Source organism: Sander lucioperca, chromosome 3 (assembly GCF_008315115.2).
Source record: "Sander lucioperca isolate FBNREF2018 chromosome 3, SLUC_FBN_1.2, whole genome shotgun sequence".
NCBI classification, from domain to species: Eukaryota; Metazoa; Chordata; class Actinopteri; order Perciformes; family Percidae; genus Sander; species Sander lucioperca.
In genome coordinates, this window is record NC_050175.1 from 1,563,260 (window position 1) to 1,581,564 (window position 18,305).

The following is an 18,305-nucleotide window of genomic DNA, read 5'->3' on the forward strand; positions in this document are numbered from 1 at the left end:
TGCAGCACAGTGGAGGAAGGTCTGACAATGTGAGACTATGATCATAAAAACCGAAGATGGTCTGCATATAATTAAAAAGTAATTAAACATTACATCCAGTTATTTGAGTTAGTAGACCAAATGTACAATCATTTTAAGGATGAAACCAACAATTATTATCATTATTGATTACTATAGTAATGATTGTATCGATTAATTAGTTAATCTTTAAGCTTATAATAATTCTGTATCATATAAAACAAAAACAAGCTGAAACCAGAGAATGTGTGGCACTTGATAAATGATTGATTAATTGATTATCAAAAGCTGCCATTTATTTTTGCACCAGGCAAGTATTTAACAAGCACTCTGAGGCTTCCAAACAGATTAGGTGTTACTGTAGCTACTGTTTTTCACTGCCTTGAAACGTAGTCTGAGGATCGACTGCTGTTTTAAAGCAATAAGCTAACACAGGATGTGTCAGCTATGTGATTCATCCACTGACTACAGTCTATGTATTAGCCGTTTGCTTGATGAACCTACTGAGTGACTGACTGACCAACTTAATGACTCTGGGTGTGCCATGAAAACAGAGCAGCAGATATCAGCTGACAAACTCAAAGTCATGCCTGTGAATTATTAACAGGATTCGCTGGAAATGAGAGCAAGTAGCAGGAGAGCCTAAGTGGGTCAGTGATGAAGAATTAGTCATTTAGGTCTTTTCTTGGAGTGCCTGGTCAGACAGCTGAGCTGACATCATCCAATTTTGTAACTACCTTTTCACCCACCGACTGCAGGAGGTGATTGATAGACACCAGACACTGTTTGCCCGGTCAAGTGTAGACCATTAGACATACACTTCTGTTGTGGTACAGATAGAAAGGTCTGGACTCTGTTGACAGTGGGGATTCACTACTAGTAGGGATGTCACGATACCAAAAATCTAGTATTCGGTACCCATACCAACAAAAGTACACAATACTCAATACTAAAGTCGATACCACGGTGTGTGTAAAAAAAAATAAATAAATAAATAAATAAATAAAAAGGAAGAAAATAATAATACTTAAACATGAATTCCTTTATTTAAACATTGGGGGGGGGGGCAGCATCATGTCACTCTTCTTTCAGTGTTTTCTTTTAGTTTCAACTTTCTGTTATGGTGTGGAGTGGAGGGGGAGGAGAGCGTGATTTACAAAAACGTCAGTCTTCTGGCCCCCACAGCCCGTTGCTCTGAAGCCTGGCAGCACCACACAGCCAGCGTACGGTACCGGAACTCCCAGACTGCAAGCATGTTTAGTTACGCCTGTTTCTCTCTGCCGTTGTTGTTTTTCACAAAGAACCGGGCTGGTTAAAGTTAACTGATGCTATAGAGGTCTGTTAAAACAAGCACTATCAGAGCACATGTTGGGTTGGCAGAGAGAAATAGACTCACGTGCGGTTTGGGAGTTCCAGGTGAAGTGGTGAAAGCTGCCGCCGTAGATGTACGGTAAAGCCAGAAGCTGAATGCGGTCAAGCTGTACAGGGAGATGATGGGCTATTCGCTGTTTTTCCGTGCTGGTCGGTGTTCTTCTTCAGCATTTAGCAGCAGTCTAGAACATTTTTAACGTTAGGCGTATAGACCTTTTCAATGGAATTCCATTGCTAGGCAACAGCTTGGCCCCTTGTTAACTTCCTGTCAGTTGATGCCATTCACATACACTGCAACAGGAAATCATGTTTATGTTTACATCTGTGAAAAGGTCTATATGCTGCCCCCGTCAGGTCCCGAAGGATTGCATCCCCCGGTACCTACGGTGCTGTGGAAAAATGCCAATAATATTTAAAAAAATAAATAAAATACTGGCAAGACTATAACAGAAAAACAATACCACATCCAAAATGAATTCACCAATAAATCTATAGGATTAGAAAATAACCACAAAATGTAGCAGATGGATTCTGGGAGAACAGAAGGTGAGGGAGGAACAGCATTAAATGTCTCATGATGTGCAAACTGGGATGAACTTTTAGTGCACACATTGAAATATAACGTAATACCAAACAACTAAATACATAATTAAAAAAACGAATTGTGTTAAACAGTGCCTAGTCTGGCTTTGCCAGACCATCTACATGCTGCGGAGCAGAGGAGGGTCTGGCTAGTCCACACGACATTCCTGGATGGGAGAAAAACGTGCTCTGGTTTATTGGCATTTCTTTAAACCAATCACAATCGTCATGGACGGCGCTAAGCTCCACACGGAGCTGCTGTAAAATAGTTGTGCGAGAGAAAACTCAGATTGGACAGATAGTCTAGCTAGCTGTCTGGATTTACCCTGCAGAGATCTGAGGAGCAGTTAACCATAGTCCTCAGAAATCCACCAGAGTTTAAAATTCCAACACAAAGAAAGTGGAAGGAAACGGAAAATACACGCATCCGGTGGAATTTCCTGCAGCACCGGAGCAATCCCGGAAGTGGAACATCAAGGATATAGACTAAACAGGGCCCTACCCCAGCATGTGTGTTATATCTTACCCCAGACTGCAAGTCTTTCAGTGTGTGTGTGAGGATGATGTTGAAGACAGCGTGTGATCGACTGCTCTCCTCATTCATGTTGGTAGCAGCGACAGTCCGAGACTTATTTCCCTCTGACATCAGAGACTCAATGTCCTGTCAAAACAGAAATCAAGCAATAAATACATGAATAATAATATCTTCCCATTTTGATTCTCCCTGCAGAATAACCTTTTAAGACTGAAGAATATTATACAGTACATCTTCTGAGATTCTATGCATGTTTACATATTTAGGGACCGCTTCACTTGGTCATTTATATAACTAGCCTCCTTCCAGTGTGATTGGTGGGATTGCTAAGCAGACTGCTGCCATCATGTGAGCAATGCTACAAATCCTCAGTGTTTAAAGATCAAAGTGAGAAGGAATACAAATAAGATGCACCGCACACGTGTCATAGTGGCTGCCATTGAATGTGGCAGCTAGGATGCAACACAGCAGTAGACAGCAGTGTATCAGCGCGTCATTCAACCATAAAAGCATGGCAAAAACTATTTAGATAAATATTTTTACCTTGTAGCTAGCCACAGCTAGTCGAGACAGGCCATCCACGTAGGGACCCAAAACTTTATGTTCCCTCACCCTCAGAGTTTGTCTTCCCCTGGACAAAACAATAAAAGCAGGTTTTAAAACACAGACAAACAACATGGTCACTCTTGGTAAATTACTATTCATGTGATGTATTAGCAGGGGTTGCAATATAGGCTCAGCTGGTTGTGGCCACCACTACAACTTTCCCCAGTTCATAGAGACTTTGTTAGCAATTGGCTCTCTGACCCCGATTCAAACTTGCTCCAGGCCTGACAGCTTCATCATTCTCTGCTCCACTGCAAAGCCCATATGGCTGTCAGATGGTCTGCTTCTCTTTGGCCCATTTTACTGAGGTGAAAGGTCACATGGTGATTGAAGGCCAAATGTTATGTTGTCTGGGGAAGCAGACACAGGCCTGTGCTCCTGATTTACTGCTGACCTGCTGGACTTGCACTGGACTCCATCAGTGACTGCAAGGCAGAAGAGTGATCTTTTTATCTACTGACCACAGCAGCTGGTGGGACCAGAATCCACAAGCCACTTTCTCTAGTTCTACCAACTAACTTGAGGTTAAAGGGGTGGTTCAGAATTTTGGACATAGGACCTAATTTCCAAGTTAGCCAGTGTGTTATTTATCAGTGGAGACCGTTTAACACTTTTCATCCAGTCCTTCCAGTTGTAGAGTTAGCTGGTGCTAGGCTAGCGCAAGTCAACAGTATCTGCTAGCCTGCCACTAAAAACAGTCTTACCCAGTCCACAGTACACCCGAGGCAAATAAATTATAACGCCAGACTATCGATGTAAATGTCTGTTGATAAAATAATGTTAGAAATAAAACTACCCTTGCATCTCAATTATCACATTACATTTTGAGGGAAGAGTTTCTCAGCAGCGGCAGAATTTTACTTTGCTCCGGTTAGTAGTACTGCACCGAAAAGTAAACAGAGAAGCGCACTCCAGTCGGGACACCTCGTAGTAGCTTAGTACATTGGTATTGAAGCATTGGATTGGAAACTAAGGACTAGGCAACATGGTGATTCAGTGTGCATTTAGAAATTGTACAAATAAACCAAACAGATGGGCACCACAAAGTTTCCACAAATTTCCATTGGGAGATCCAGAAAGGAACCAACTGTGGCTTCTTGCTGCTGGCTTGGACATCAAGACACTGGCGGAGACTCTACTCAAGTGGTCAAATGTGTAGTGATCATTTTAGACCAGAGGACTTTGAAAACCCCCTCAATCTAAAGGACCACAAGTCACTGACAACGAATGCGGTTCCATCCGTCTTTCCAGATGCACCAACAGCTACTGATGAACAGGTAATAACTTTTGGTAGGCTACTCTAGCTAATGAAGCTAGCCCCTTTCATAACGTTAGCCTAGCTGCTACTGATAGATTGAGACTGACAACGTTAGTGGAGATAACGTTACAGTTCAATGCATTGTGGAGAGTGACAACGTTAGCTAACGGTATAGCTACACTCTTGGTAGATACCTGGCTGGGCTAACCGCTAACTTTAGATAATTGCTGACAGAAAAGTCATGTAAGCTCGGAAAGTTTACATGCAAATTGCAGCGGCAGGTAAATAAACTTGTGTGATTGTCATGGAAACTGGCTCTCTCAGTAGCCTAGGTAATATCACTCCGCCGCTGCTGTAGCCTACGCTACCAACTACAGGGAACAAAGTATAACTACTGCAATGCCATGCAAGGGTAGTTTTATTTCTAACATTATTTTATCAACACAGACATTTACATCGATAGTCTGGCGTTATAATGTATTTGCCTCGGGTGTACTGTGGACTGGGTAAGACTGGTTTTTAGTGGCAGGCTAGCAGATACTGTTGACTGTGACTTAAAACCACAATCTTATCTCTCAGTAGATGGATTTTACTGTGAAGAAACTGTTAAGAAGTATATTCTTCTACAACTGCCTACAGAGAGAAAGAAAATGATTCCTCTTTTCATGAAAGTGTTAGAAGATTAGCTGGAGATCATACCCTTTGGGGTCGAGCAGATCTCGGACCTTCTCGTTGTAGATCTCCATGTAGGACACCTCAACAGTGAAGCTCTCCTCCTCCCGCTGTTCCTTCTGGGTTCGATCAAACAAAGCACTACACAGCCGGGGAATCAGACCTGGCTGGTCCCCTGAACCCATCATGGTGTACGACTTTCCCGAACCTGTAACAACACACACAGACACAATGTCAATTGGAAAGGTGAAAATGGCAGCCTATGCAAAACACAATCAACAAGTCATGCAATTTTCAATGAGTCTTTAACTATTGAAACAACCTGGTATACATTACGTGGCCACTTCATTAGGTACAACTATGCAAATGCAATTCAATGATTTGTTAATTACTGAGGTTCTAGTTAAAGGTGGTGTTGTACTGGACTGGATTATATTGATCAATGTTTTGTCCTTGCAATTTACATACATGAGCTGAGCAGATTATGGGAAACAGCCCTGAATATAATGGAATCCAGCACAACTCTCTAACTAGAATAGTTTAGTTAACTAAAATCTAAAACATAATACAATTAACACTTCTATGATAGTGTCAAATAAACTGGAACATTATAGTCATCATAAAAAGTGGTATGGGATTGCAGTAGGCAAGGCAGCTTTATTTATATAGTACATTTCAGCAACAAGGCAATTAACATAACTCACATAAATTCATTTACGTACATAAAAAAATAAGACAGGTACGAAATACAAGAATAAAAGTAACAGTACTGTGTAAGAAATTAACTATTACTTTAAAAAGGCAGCATCAAAAAGAAAAGTCTTCAGCCTTGATATAAAAGAACAGAGTTGAAGCAGACTGTATGTGGAGCATTTAAACTGAACGCTGCTTCCCCATGTTTAGTTCTGACTCTGGCGACAGACGTGTCCCAGACGCCCTTAGAGGTCAGGCTGGTTCATAATGTAGCAGCAGATCAGAAATGTATTTTGGCCTAAACCACTTAGTGCTTTATAAACCAAAAGTAGTATTTTAAAATAAATTCTTTGAGAGACAGGAAGCCAGTGTAAAGACATTAGAAGTGGAGTGATGTGATCCACTTTCTTGGTTTTAGTGAGGACTCATGCAGCAGCTTTCTGCATTAACTGTAGCTGTCTAATTGATATTTTAGGGGGACGTGTAAAGACACCGTTACAGTAGTCGAGTCTACTGAAGATAAAAGCATGGACATGTTTATCCAAATCCTGCATACATTGGTAATACAGTGGCAACTAAGTGTACAACTCGTTATGGCTTTTGTGTAGACACTGGACTGATTTATCAGCTCTAACAAGTTTGTTGAAAGATTTGTAGTGTTGACATTATGTATAAATGAGAGAAGTGATTATCTTTTTACACCGTATCTACACTGGACATGTTCCTGCCCTGTTTTTTCAGTCATCAGTCTGATCTGAACAACAACACTGCTTTAGTATGTTTGAGTTTTAGCCACATTCTGTAGGTCTATCATGTTGGTTGGTTGAGACCTGCATTTGAGCTTTGGCATTGTTTTTCATGCTGGAGAGAGGAGAGGCTGTCCAACCTTCCTGCCACAACACATCCTCTCCTCTCTTAATCATTATACAAAAAGCTTTAGGGCACTAAGCTAATTAGGGAAAAGAGAAATTGTGTCCTGTAGGTACTTAAAAGGCTCTGTTATAAAATATATTCACATCATATTGACCACAGAACAGTAGGTTGTCTCATGGTAAATTACCAGTTTGTCCATAGGCAAAGATACAGGCATTGTAGCCCTGGAAGGCGTTGCGGAGAAGACTTTCCCCAAGGCACTGGAAAACCACCTCCTGGCCTAGAGAGAGAGAGAGAGAGAGAGACAGACAGAGAGAGACAGAGACAGAGAGAGACAGAGAGAGAGACAGAGAGAGACACACACACACACACACACACACACACACACATTTAGTCTATATCATTGTGAATATTTAGTCTTGCTAAACTGAACTGTTTGCGTGGCATTTTGGTGAAGAGATGTTTTCAAACTTTTAATAATGTGAACTGGATCAGTTAATGAACCAACCGGCAAATCTCTCCTTATCCGTCTCATCCATGGACCAGAAACAGTAATCATAGGCAAAGACCTGGGAAGTGAAAACAGTACCAGTATGAGAGACAAACAAAAAGATCCATGGCTGATGTAACGTCCATATAGATATAATACCTCCTGTTTTAATGCAATGCTTGTGCATACATGTAGAGTCTCTTTCAAAAGTTACATTTTAAATTATATTCATCTTACCAGTTAATGCTGTTATAATGTAATTAGCTTTAAATGAGAAACAAAGTTGGATATAAATGACTTTTTATCAACATTGTATACGTTATGTGTCAGCACTATGGGAGATTTTCATATGATAGAAAAAAAGACCTTTGGAAATGCTGACATACAGTAAAGTGAGCCGCACAGCCAAAACATGTTCGAAAGGTTTCCTAGCAACAAGTATTCCTTGAGGGTTTAAAGTGAATGAATTAAACAAGACTCTTCTTCCAAAAACTGTTTTACAAATCATGACTTTGTATCACTGCCTGTTCGGTTGGTCACAGTTCACAAACAGTCAAAGAAATACAGCGGCTTCCTTGTTTAACACAGAGATGATTCACAACCATGGCATTAGCTCAGTGTTAAAAATGGCTGTGCATGTTTGTTTGTGTGTGTGTGTGTGTGTGTGTGTGTGTGTGTGTGTGTGTGTGTGTGTGTGTGTGTGTGTGTGTGTTTTCTGTTACCTTGGACTGACTCCTGATGATGTTGGGAGGGTCAATGTCCACAGCAGCAAGTGGAGAGATAGGAAGAAGACGTTTAGTGCACATTTTACAGAGGATGCAGTATGTTAAGCCATTCAGAGCAGGCTGTAGTTCTTCTTTTTCCAGGCCGAGAATAGAAATGATTTACAGTATCTATCTGTTTATCAACGTTATTAACTAATTATCATGTGTCCCACTAATCAGAAAAGAGAGGGAGCGGGTCAGAAAGAGAAATAAAGACACAGGTGAACAGAGACAGACAGAAAGACAAAAGCAGAGCTAGAGCTACTGGCCTCAGGCTCAGTCACTTTAGCACACATTTGATTAAAAATCAGCCTTGATCGTGAGTAGCTTGTTTACATCTTGTTTGTCACATGTCAAACCAACTTCCTAGGGGATTTGGTAAGGGTGTGTGTTTGCATTCATTTCTGGGGATGGGTGAATTGTGGGAATAACTGTGTGTGGGCAAATGTGTGAGAGAGGGGGGATTGGCCCCAATATCTGCTTGATCTTTTACAGAAAAACTGAGGAAATATATGTGCAAGCAGGCATTTACACTACACACATATAACCACACACAAACATGTCAGAATTCTGAGCATTTAGCCAACAGCCATGTCCTTTAAAACCGATCTTCTCAGCACACAGACAGTCACTCCATCTGGCTATCTCTGCATATGAGGAATATCAGAGCATTTAGACAAGGCTAATCGATTTTAAGAAGTCTGTTATAAAACTAAAAAAAGCCATTTTAATAATGAAACAATAACAGAAACTTACAGAAAAATAAACTTCTCTTTAAGATCCTTTGCAGAATACAGAAAAATATGCCAGATGCAAATTCCAAGAGCACTTGTTTTTTTTAACAACCAATAAAAAGATACATTCTTAGACAGATCTGCTGATAGCAGCACTGTATATGTCCAGATACGATTATGACTGGCCTATAATTACACTCGCCCTCACTGTTAATGCATTAACTAAGGGTACAGCAAGTTTTCACTCCGTATTTTACATGGACCCACTAAATGGTACGCCTTGAATGGTCTGCAGGTTTATAAATGTGCATTAATGTAAGTTGGTGGTAAGTAGAGGTGTGAATCTTCACTGATCTCCCGATTCGATTACGATTATCATGTCAGCGATTCGATATCTCGATTCATCACAATGCGTCAAATACATTTTTCTATTAAAGCCATATAGGATATTTAATTCATAACTTTTTAAGCTTCAAAAACAAAACATTCTGCAGTGCTGTAATACTAAATACATTGGATACATAAAACTACAGCACTGAGCACATGGCACCTCCTGAATGTGCAAAACATAACAGAATATGTAAACAGAAAGGTTGTTAGGCCTACATTAAATTGTAAACAGAAATAATCGATTATGGCCTGGCCGATTATCGATGCAGCATCGTCCATGTCCACGATTCAATGCATCGATTATTTGATTAATTTCAACACCTCTAGTGGTAAGGATGGGCAAATAACAGTATCAAAATACTTGTATAGCTCTCATAGCATTAACAGCACATCTGTCTGGGCATTTCATCATTTTCAGCTCATTAGATACAATATTTGCTTTTGATCTGCAGTCGCGAGATGCAACGTCACATATATTACAGATCACGCTGATCAGATCTTAACATCTCAATTACCATGTGGTGCACTTAAGGAACACAGTTTGGGACCCTGCGCCAATATTAATTACCACCATTAAATCATTTCAACATTTTAAACTACCTGGCACTCAGTCGTTCAGCAACAGTCGTCAACTTATTCTGCAGCCAAGCTCAGCATCAATCTGCTTTTTAACTCTGCATTTGATTTAACCTACTGGACAGAAAAGAGGGGAGGTATTTATTATACGAGGACAATAAATAAAGAGTGATATAGTGACACTAGCTGGAGGTGCATTTTGTTATTTTCAAGCCACTGCATCCTATGAGCTAACAATTTACTTCTGCTAATGTCATGTCAATTCCTAGTAATATTTGAACAAAACTCCCTGACATGCTTTATCGTCATTGTGAAGTGATAGTTGCCATGAGGACATTAATGCCATCCATTTGGTTGGTGCTTTAATCAAATAGGCTTACTGCAATTTGACAGCTTTAGGACTGGCAGACCCTGAGGCAACGCAATCCAGAACACTAGCAGTCCCTTCTTCTTCCCATTATCCCATACAAATCCTGCAGTGCTCAAATGGATTTCTCCATGGATTTATATATTTATATCTCAATGGATTTTATAACGCCCGTCCGGCGTTTCTATAAAATCGTTTTCTCCAAAGTCTAAAAAGATATGCACTTCTTTTTCTGATCTTCCTCACTACAGGTAAACCCCTAGTCACCTTCCTCCTCCATCTGTGCAGAGCTGGCTCCGCCCACCAGGTCAGGGCAGCTGTCAGAGAGCTGCGTCAAGTCAGATGATGAGGCCAGAGGTAAGAGACTACGAGTGGTTTACACACACACACACACACACACACACACTCAACTACATTCATTCTATTAAATCAGTAATGCTCACCATCAGTGCTACATGCCTGACCTGACACTATATCAGCCCGTGACCCTAAGCTACATCACCAAAATGTCCTCAGTCTAAATGTCTAAAACTAGCTCTCGTGAAGATAGAACTATACAGGACCAGACACAAAGGCACTCACACACCTGTTTCCTTTTACCCATGCACATTCTTTACTAAATGCCAAAGCTGCAGTTTTTGCACAAACCAGCCAACATCCAGTCCAATCTGTAACACTTCATATTTCACTGACGTTCCACTGCTGACGTGCTGCATTCAGACAGCAAATGCATGCAGTCATTCCTATCTGAGTCCTAAGTCCTAACTGATTCCAGCAGCTTTCTTCAAACCAGGATGCAATTAGGACGTCTTCTACACAGCGTTGACGACGTTAAACCAGAATACTGTTTTTAGTAGTAAGAGAGAGGGAGGACGACGATTCCGGGGGTGTTTGAAGGGGGGTTTTCACTGTCAACAGTTGTTGAAAGAAAAAATATAACAGGATGCTAATGTAATTCTGTAAAAACAATTCTATAAACAAAAATCTTTACAGATGGGGTTGCTTGGAGTAAAATCTTGTCAAACTGGAGTCCCTCAACAACATATGAATTTAAAGGTTTGCTGATATTTAATTGTTTATTAATCCCTGATTCCCAAATAACTTTGTTTCTCTGAATGCTCTTCTCAGGAGCTTTTATAGCATCCTACATGACTATGCCTACCACATCCCCACAGTCATTTCTCCAAACACTTTCGGGAAGAAATTGGTGTGGCAGGTTTTGACGTACATAGTGATGACAGCTGTCATGGTTGCTTCAAAGGCTGCAGGCGAGGATGGTCACTCATGTCTTGCGCTCAAAACGCCCATTAACGAAGCTAGGGGCCACCCTGACCAATGAGATGGGAGAATGAGGCAGTCAGGAGAGCCGTGAGCCCGCCTCCCTCGGTCCTTGAACACTTCTATTTGCCCCTCCTCCCTCCGGCCTGCTCCTCCGGTCTGATCGCCGTCATTTAAAAAATAACTTCATGCATGGTTGCTGCCCCCCACCCCCCTCTCTTTCTCTACTGTTCTAGCATTCTTTTTTTTTCTCCTCTGAGACTGTACCATCCACGGCTGTGGGAGGAATGAGGAATGGAGGATGGAAAGGAGGCTGAAGGTAGCTAGGGGGTTAGGGAGGAAAGAGGCTGAGTCTGAGACTAGAATGTTAAGCTGAAGCAGAAACAGCATCAGCGTAACACAGTACATACTGATGGAACAAGACTACAGGACATGAATAGCATTGTATAGGACCAATAGTTCCACACATACAGTGAAAATGTTAATATGGTAGACAGCCTAAGCATATCCTCCTACATATACAAAGTGTATGTTGAAGGGGACATAAAGAGGATTATACCAAACACTAATCACTTTTCAAATATACATTGACAGTCCAGTTTTCCTGCAGCCTACGGATGTTGAAAGATGACTTCACAGCCATGTCAAGGAGGCCATATTGCACCACCCAGTGTGAGGCTGGTGTTATTCACACAGCTTCTGGCAGGCGTATATAGTTCACCTGCATTTACGTCATTTCTTGTAAATACGTGGAATGTGGAAAGCTGTTGCCTTAAGACGGATTTGTCCTATTCTGGATATGAACTCTATGTTTCATGGTTTCTATAATGCATGTGAGGAATTCTATCAACTATCAAATTCAGGCAGTGCACATTTTTGACACAATACAATTCAGAAATACAGTCTGCCAATTTACTACTTGCACTTCTTTTTAAACTCTTTAAAAAGAACCATTTAAATCAATGCATGTGTCTTGCCATTAAGCCCTTGCATCAAATAGAAAACCCTATGTGAGGCACATTAACTCTGGGTAGTTATGCTTTCTCATGCCAGCTTTCATGCTCTTCATAGAAATTTAACAGCAATGCTGACCTAGAAAATATAAATAGTTTGCATGGGTAATGTTTTGCATAATGCCAACAGTAAACCAGTACATACGTAAATAAGACATTTTCTTGCTGCTAAAATTCCTCGGCTAGGCCCAGACTCTGGATGTTCAGACCCGAGCCTGACAGCCAACAATGATTTCCTGTCCCTTACCAGACCTAAGCTCAATGCTTATTTCACAAATTCATACCAGCTCACACAGTCAGGGTTCAGCCTCACTCGTAGAAAAATCGGCATATTTAGATATAATGCTGGTGTCTAACTATGCATCGTTGGAAAGGCACACCACATGGGCAGTGGTGACCATGGTAGCCTCCTCACATATTTAAGAGAGGGACAAGTGCACTGTTTTCTCTGCTCCTTCCTTCTGGAGCAACTACACCGCTAACGAATGGCAAATTTATTGTTTCCTCTTCACTCCTTTCAGTCTTTAATTCTTCGGGCTTAATGCTGACTCTTAACTCTCTTCACATTTACTCTGGTTTAAGGTCAGGGATCACATTGATGCACTTTAACTCTTCTCACTACAGTCCAGACAAACTCAGTTTGTGCTCATGGTGATGTATTTATAGGAAAGTCCAATATTCAATGGGCTGCTGAACAGCAATCGTTTTAATGCACCACCCTTTCTCCTACTGCTCTGATTTTCTGACAAACAGCTTGTGAATGCGATGTTGTTTGGCACCTAAGAAGTCTCAGATGATTATGACCAACACATAAACGCACCACACTATTAAAAGCATTTGCTGCAAAATGTTTGCAATTCTTTTAAAATAATGTTTTTTTTATTCAGACTTCCTAAATTGATTTTGTTAAGTCAGTAGCATAAACTGTCCAAAGCCCTACCTGAGCCTGGCCAAGTGGTCTGAAACCAGAACATTGTGGAGAAAATGAACCAGTGTGGCCTGTGGATAAATGACTCTTTCCTTTATTTCTAACCCTGTTATTATGTTAGTGGGCTGTTAGAAACTCCCACCACCACAGGGTTGGTTGAGGCTGTACTGTTTAAGCACTTTGCCTTACCCTGCATCAAAATTCCAGCTTTCTAAATTAATAAATATACTGTAGATCCTTCAGACACACACAATGTCCAACATCATTCCAAGAGTCGGGCCGCACAGTCCCTTTTGTGTATCTCTTTGGAAACCAAGCCGCTTGTGTTTGCCTCACTGATGTCTGACAGGAGACAGATCGTTGTCAGTGTGTGTCAACATCCAGCTTCACCAATCCACTGCAAACAGCCTCAGGTCATCATGCAAGCTGTAGTGTCTGACAACATGGCTGCAGGGAGGTTAGCTGTCTGCTTATCAGACAGACGAGTACAAAGTGACCTGGCCCTAAAGATCAAACTCTGGAGGTTAGGACATCCCTGGTGGTTGAAAAGAGATTCAGGGAGGGCAGGTGCAAAAGCAGATAGTGCACACATTTTATTTTGTGTCCTATGTAACATAAGATTCTCATACCAGACAGCAGAACAACCATTGTAAACCTTGGCTGTCAGAGAGCATAGAGATTGTGCATCATAGCATTACTGTAATAATCCTCTATAGGCAGTGCTTAAAGAAAGCCCAGAAGTAAAACTTCATAAAACAAGTTACCACTGCAGTGAGTCACAGAGTGGCAGCATGAGGAACTTAAGTCTCACTGCCCAGTGTGCCCTGCTGGTGGAAAAACTGAATCAGACACAGGAGCAGAACACACAACTGACAACTGAGGAGTGAAAGAAAAGGAAAATGAGCTTCATGTGAGGTCCTTTCAAGTTATTCATGGGGGAGAACTAAAAAATATTCTGAGGATGTTTTGATCAGGTAAACCACAGGCCCTAACTTCAGTCCAAACTGAAATTGCGTTTTGCCCTCTGAGGATAATTTCCCAGTCTATTTGTTAGCAGGTACACAAAAACAGAGGTAAAAATGGAAAACAGCTTTGATTTGAAATAAATGGGCACTATATGTCTATACTCAAAAAACAGGTATGTGCCAATGTTTTAGTTGTAGGGCATGCAGGCAGAGTCCACTTAATAAGACAGTCAACACTTACAAATGATAGTTCTACTTCCCAGCTGCCCTGAACCATTTAGTGGATGGATATCACATTAAGTTTTTTAGTTAACCCTCTCCGGGAACCATCACCTTATCATGGTGGAGAGGTTTGTGTGTCCCTATGAACCTGAGGGCTGTGTTGTCTGGAGCTTTGTGCTCCTGGTAGGGTCTCCCAAGGCAAAGTGGTCTCAGGTGAGGGGCCAGACAAAGAATGGTTCAAAAACCCTATGAGTGACCGAGGAAGAGATGGAGTGACCCTGCCCGGAGGAAGCCCGGGGCCCCCGTCTGGAGCCAGGCCCAGATGGAGGGCTCGTGAGCGAGCGTCTGGTGGCCGGGTTTGCCACGGAGCCCGGCCGGGCGTAGCCCGAAAAGTGGGAGGAACCGCTGGGGTTGGGTGCGCTGCCACATGGGTGGCGGTGAAGGTCAGGCGCCTCGACGGACCAGACCCGGGCAGCAGACGCTGGCTCTGGGGACGTGGAATGTCACCTCTCTGTGGGGGAAGGAGCCGGAACTGGTGCGGGAGGTGGAGCGCTACCAGTTAGATCTGGTGGGGCTTACCTCTACACAGTCTCGGTTCTGGAACCATACTCCTGGATAGGGGCTGGACTCTTTTCTTCTCCGGAGTTGCCCAGGGTGTGAGGCGCCGGGCGGGTGTGGGGATACTCACAAGTCCCCGGCTGAGCGCCGCTACGTTGGAGTTTACCCCGGTGGACAAGAGGGTCGCCTCCCTACACCTGCGGGTTGTGGGGGGGAAAACTCTGACTGTTGTTTGTGCATATGCACCAAACAAGAGTTCAGAGTATTCAGCCTTCTTGGAGACCTTGAATGGAGTCCTATATGGGGCTCCAGTGGGGGACTCCATAGTTCTGCTGGGGGACTTCAACGCGCACGTGGGCAATGATGGAGACACATGGAGAGGTGTGATTGGGAGGAACGGCCTCCCTGATCTAAACCAGAGTGGTTGTTTGTTGTTGGACTTCTGTGCTAGTCATGGATTGTCTATAACGAACACCATGTTCGAACATAGGGATGCTCATAAGTGTACCTGGTACCGGAGCGCCAAAGGTCAATGATCGATTTTATAATCGTTTCCTCTGATCTGAGGCCGTATGTTTTGGACACTCGGGTGAAGAGAGGGGCAGAGCTGTCAACCAATCACCATCTGGTGGTGAGTTGGGTCAGGGGGTGGGGGAAGACTCTGGACAGACCTGGTAAGCCCAAACGGGTAGTGCGGGTAAATTGGGAATGTCTGGAGGAGGCCCCTGTCCGACAGACTTTCAACTCACACCTCCGGCGGAGTTTTCGTGCATCCCTGTGGAGGCTGGGGGCATTGAACCCGAGTGGACAACTAGGTGTGGAGGGGTTGTCTTGGTTGACACGCCTCTTCAACATTGTGTGGAAGTCTGGGACGGTGCCTAAGGAGTGGCAGACCGGGGTGGTGGTTCCCCTTTAAAGTATTGACTTTTTAATCATGGAGGGTTTATTGTAGGCTACTTACAGTAACGAGCGTAGCGTTAGTTTATCTGCGCCAGCGGCTGTAAATAATGTATAATCTGTATTGTTTCCAATCAGTTACATGTGCTGCGTGAAGTAACGCACACACATCGGCTCTGCTGTGTGTGTGTGTGTGTGTGTGTGTGTAGCACGGGCATCGCTGTTCAGAATCCCGTCTATCTTCCATAATGCTTGTATTCAAATGTCATTAGCTTCACTGCTGTTAGCCACCTCCATTGAGCCACAGGGACCTGCTGTAACATTAAAGCACTCTAAAGGGTGTTTACCTTCCATTTGATCGTGTTTACTTGCTACGTTGCCATCCTCTTGAACGACATTAAACTCAACATCTAGTTCCTGAGTGGTTTCATCTGCCCTGTTTAACGTGTTGAAGCTCCCCGGCGGCGCAGTAGCGCTGTAGCTGGCCGGTGAGGGCTGCTTGAAGGCGTCGTCCTCACGCTGCTGCCGTAAAACTGGACACGGCAACGTTAAGTGCCACTGCGGCGACATCGGGTCATCTTCCAGCAATGCTGGAGGACAACAGGCATCTTGCATCGCAAGAGTGCTGTACAAAAATTTAATTATAGTTTGCCTCAAACCTTTTATTTGGGTATTTATTTAATTCGCATAATTTCTTCCCCAAGTTCATAAAATAAATTTGGGTCGCACATAAATTGACAGGGTTGGTCGGAAACCGGAACCAAACAATTATTTTTGTTACGCTCCTCGTTGTTCCTCTAATGCGTTATATTGATTAGCAGGTTTTCTGCTAAAATACTAGACTGCGTTCTTGGTGCTTATGAGAATATCTGTCTTGTACCTCCAATCATTCTGTTGGTCTAATAATCTGATAATCCTTGAAACACATTGTGCCAATCAGTTTAATGTAGGCATCATCTATTGCAATATCTGTAGTTAGTTTGTGCAGATAGAAGTATAGAAAGGGTTTGGATACACTCAGGAAGCTGCACTCTTTTATGCATTATCTACTGCAGATATGTCAGTTTTAAACAAAGGGCATCCTCGTAATACAGTTAGCTAAACAAACACCATGCACCTGCAACATCCAAACTTTACAGCATACTTCTATTATGCACCCACTCCAGTCTTTGTCAACTATTAACAAAGCAACATGTTGAGTAAAAGATAATCCTTAGATGTAAACAGTATGGAAATGGAAAATGGAAAACAAGCAAACAAAATGCCAATAGCATCTGCACGCTGAGAGCAGCAGTCAGTCAGTCCATCCTCCTGCTGCTTCCTCGCTCCTTTGTCACCGAACGACAGAGAGAGAAGCTACAGCTCTGCTCGTTTAGTCCTCCATAAAAGTCACTGGGGTAGGTTTATGGTCGACAGATGCTTGAGTCTCCTAAGTCAAGGAAGGGGCTTCACGGTCTCTGACAGCGACCCGGAGTTAACCTCCCCCTGTGTTGCCACAGAAACGGAAGAGCTGAGAAAAAGGGAGGAAGCCAGGCAGTTACGACCCGACGGAGTGAGGGAAGAGAGGAGCGAAGTGGTCTGTCTTTTCACGTATAATTGTCTCGGTCTGGCTCTGTCTCGCTGCTGCCGTCTTTCTTACAGCCAGAGGCACCTCTGACAAACACACACAGAAACACATGCTGCTGCTGTTGTCTGCTCCTGCACCTCAGCCTGAGGCCAGCCTTATTCACTACTTCTGATCTGGCAGTCTGCAGTCAGCTCCCCTAGTCACAAGAAGATCTTTCAACACAGCTGGCTTCCTCCAAGATGGCGGGTCGGTAGTCAAACATGGCCTACTGGCTGATTTTGAACCATTACATAATTAAGTTAAACAGCTGTAATTATTACAGTTTCTCATTACAAATGGAGGTGATTAACTTCACAGTTAAGTCCTCCAGGTGTTATATTTGCCACAGTTTTCTGGGCCTGACCACTACTGCAATACTCCCTCACTCAGACACCTCCCCGACAAGACACACACAGAGTACATGCAGCCACCCATTTCTGTTCTGGCCAATGCAACCAAATCTATCTCGCCTAATGCCTCAGAGACACCCAAGACCGTGCACAATTGTGACAAGCACAATTCTGTGTGAGAGCAATAAAAAGGTAGCTACAGAGTTCCAAGGCTAAAGAGTACCCAAATTGGCACCGTTAAAAGTATGCCTAAATAGCTATTAGCACGCAGTTCCTGTTGGCAATGTTGCCATGGATGTACAGACAACTATCCCTGGATTACTTTGACACTTAAAAGGCTCTGACACACCAACCCGACCACCGACAGAAAAGCCAGTCGGACTGATCAGTCTCCCTGAGTTGGTCAAGAAGTGCCTCAGAACACACCAAAGAGACGCCGACTTGAGAGTACATTCTGCACGTGCGCGAGACATAATACGTCTCCATAACAGCAGGTGGCGCTAATCTGTATTGCAGCCCAAAAAATGAAAACCGGCAGCTGAATGGACGAACGCGTCAC

The 18,305-nt window shown here is 42.9% G+C and overlaps 1 protein-coding gene across 7 annotated transcripts in view; it reads right to left on the reverse strand.

Moving 5' to 3' along the window:
* kif13ba (kinesin family member 13Ba) overlaps positions 1-18,305 on the reverse strand; it is a 51,371-nt gene that overhangs the window by 24,263 nt on the left and 8,803 nt on the right. For all 7 annotated transcript variants that reach the window (XM_035999118.1, XM_035999121.1, XM_035999120.1 and 4 more), the window contains 6 exons: positions 7,821-7,833; positions 7,117-7,177; positions 6,796-6,888; positions 5,070-5,250; positions 3,050-3,137; positions 2,498-2,632 (listed from right to left, as the gene is read on the reverse strand). In XM_035999118.1, the coding sequence (XP_035855011.1) occupies positions 2,498-2,632; positions 3,050-3,137; positions 5,070-5,250; positions 6,796-6,888; positions 7,117-7,177; positions 7,821-7,833 (571 nt within the window). The remainder of the gene's footprint in view (positions 1-2,497; positions 2,633-3,049; positions 3,138-5,069; positions 5,251-6,795; positions 6,889-7,116; positions 7,178-7,820; positions 7,834-18,305) is intronic.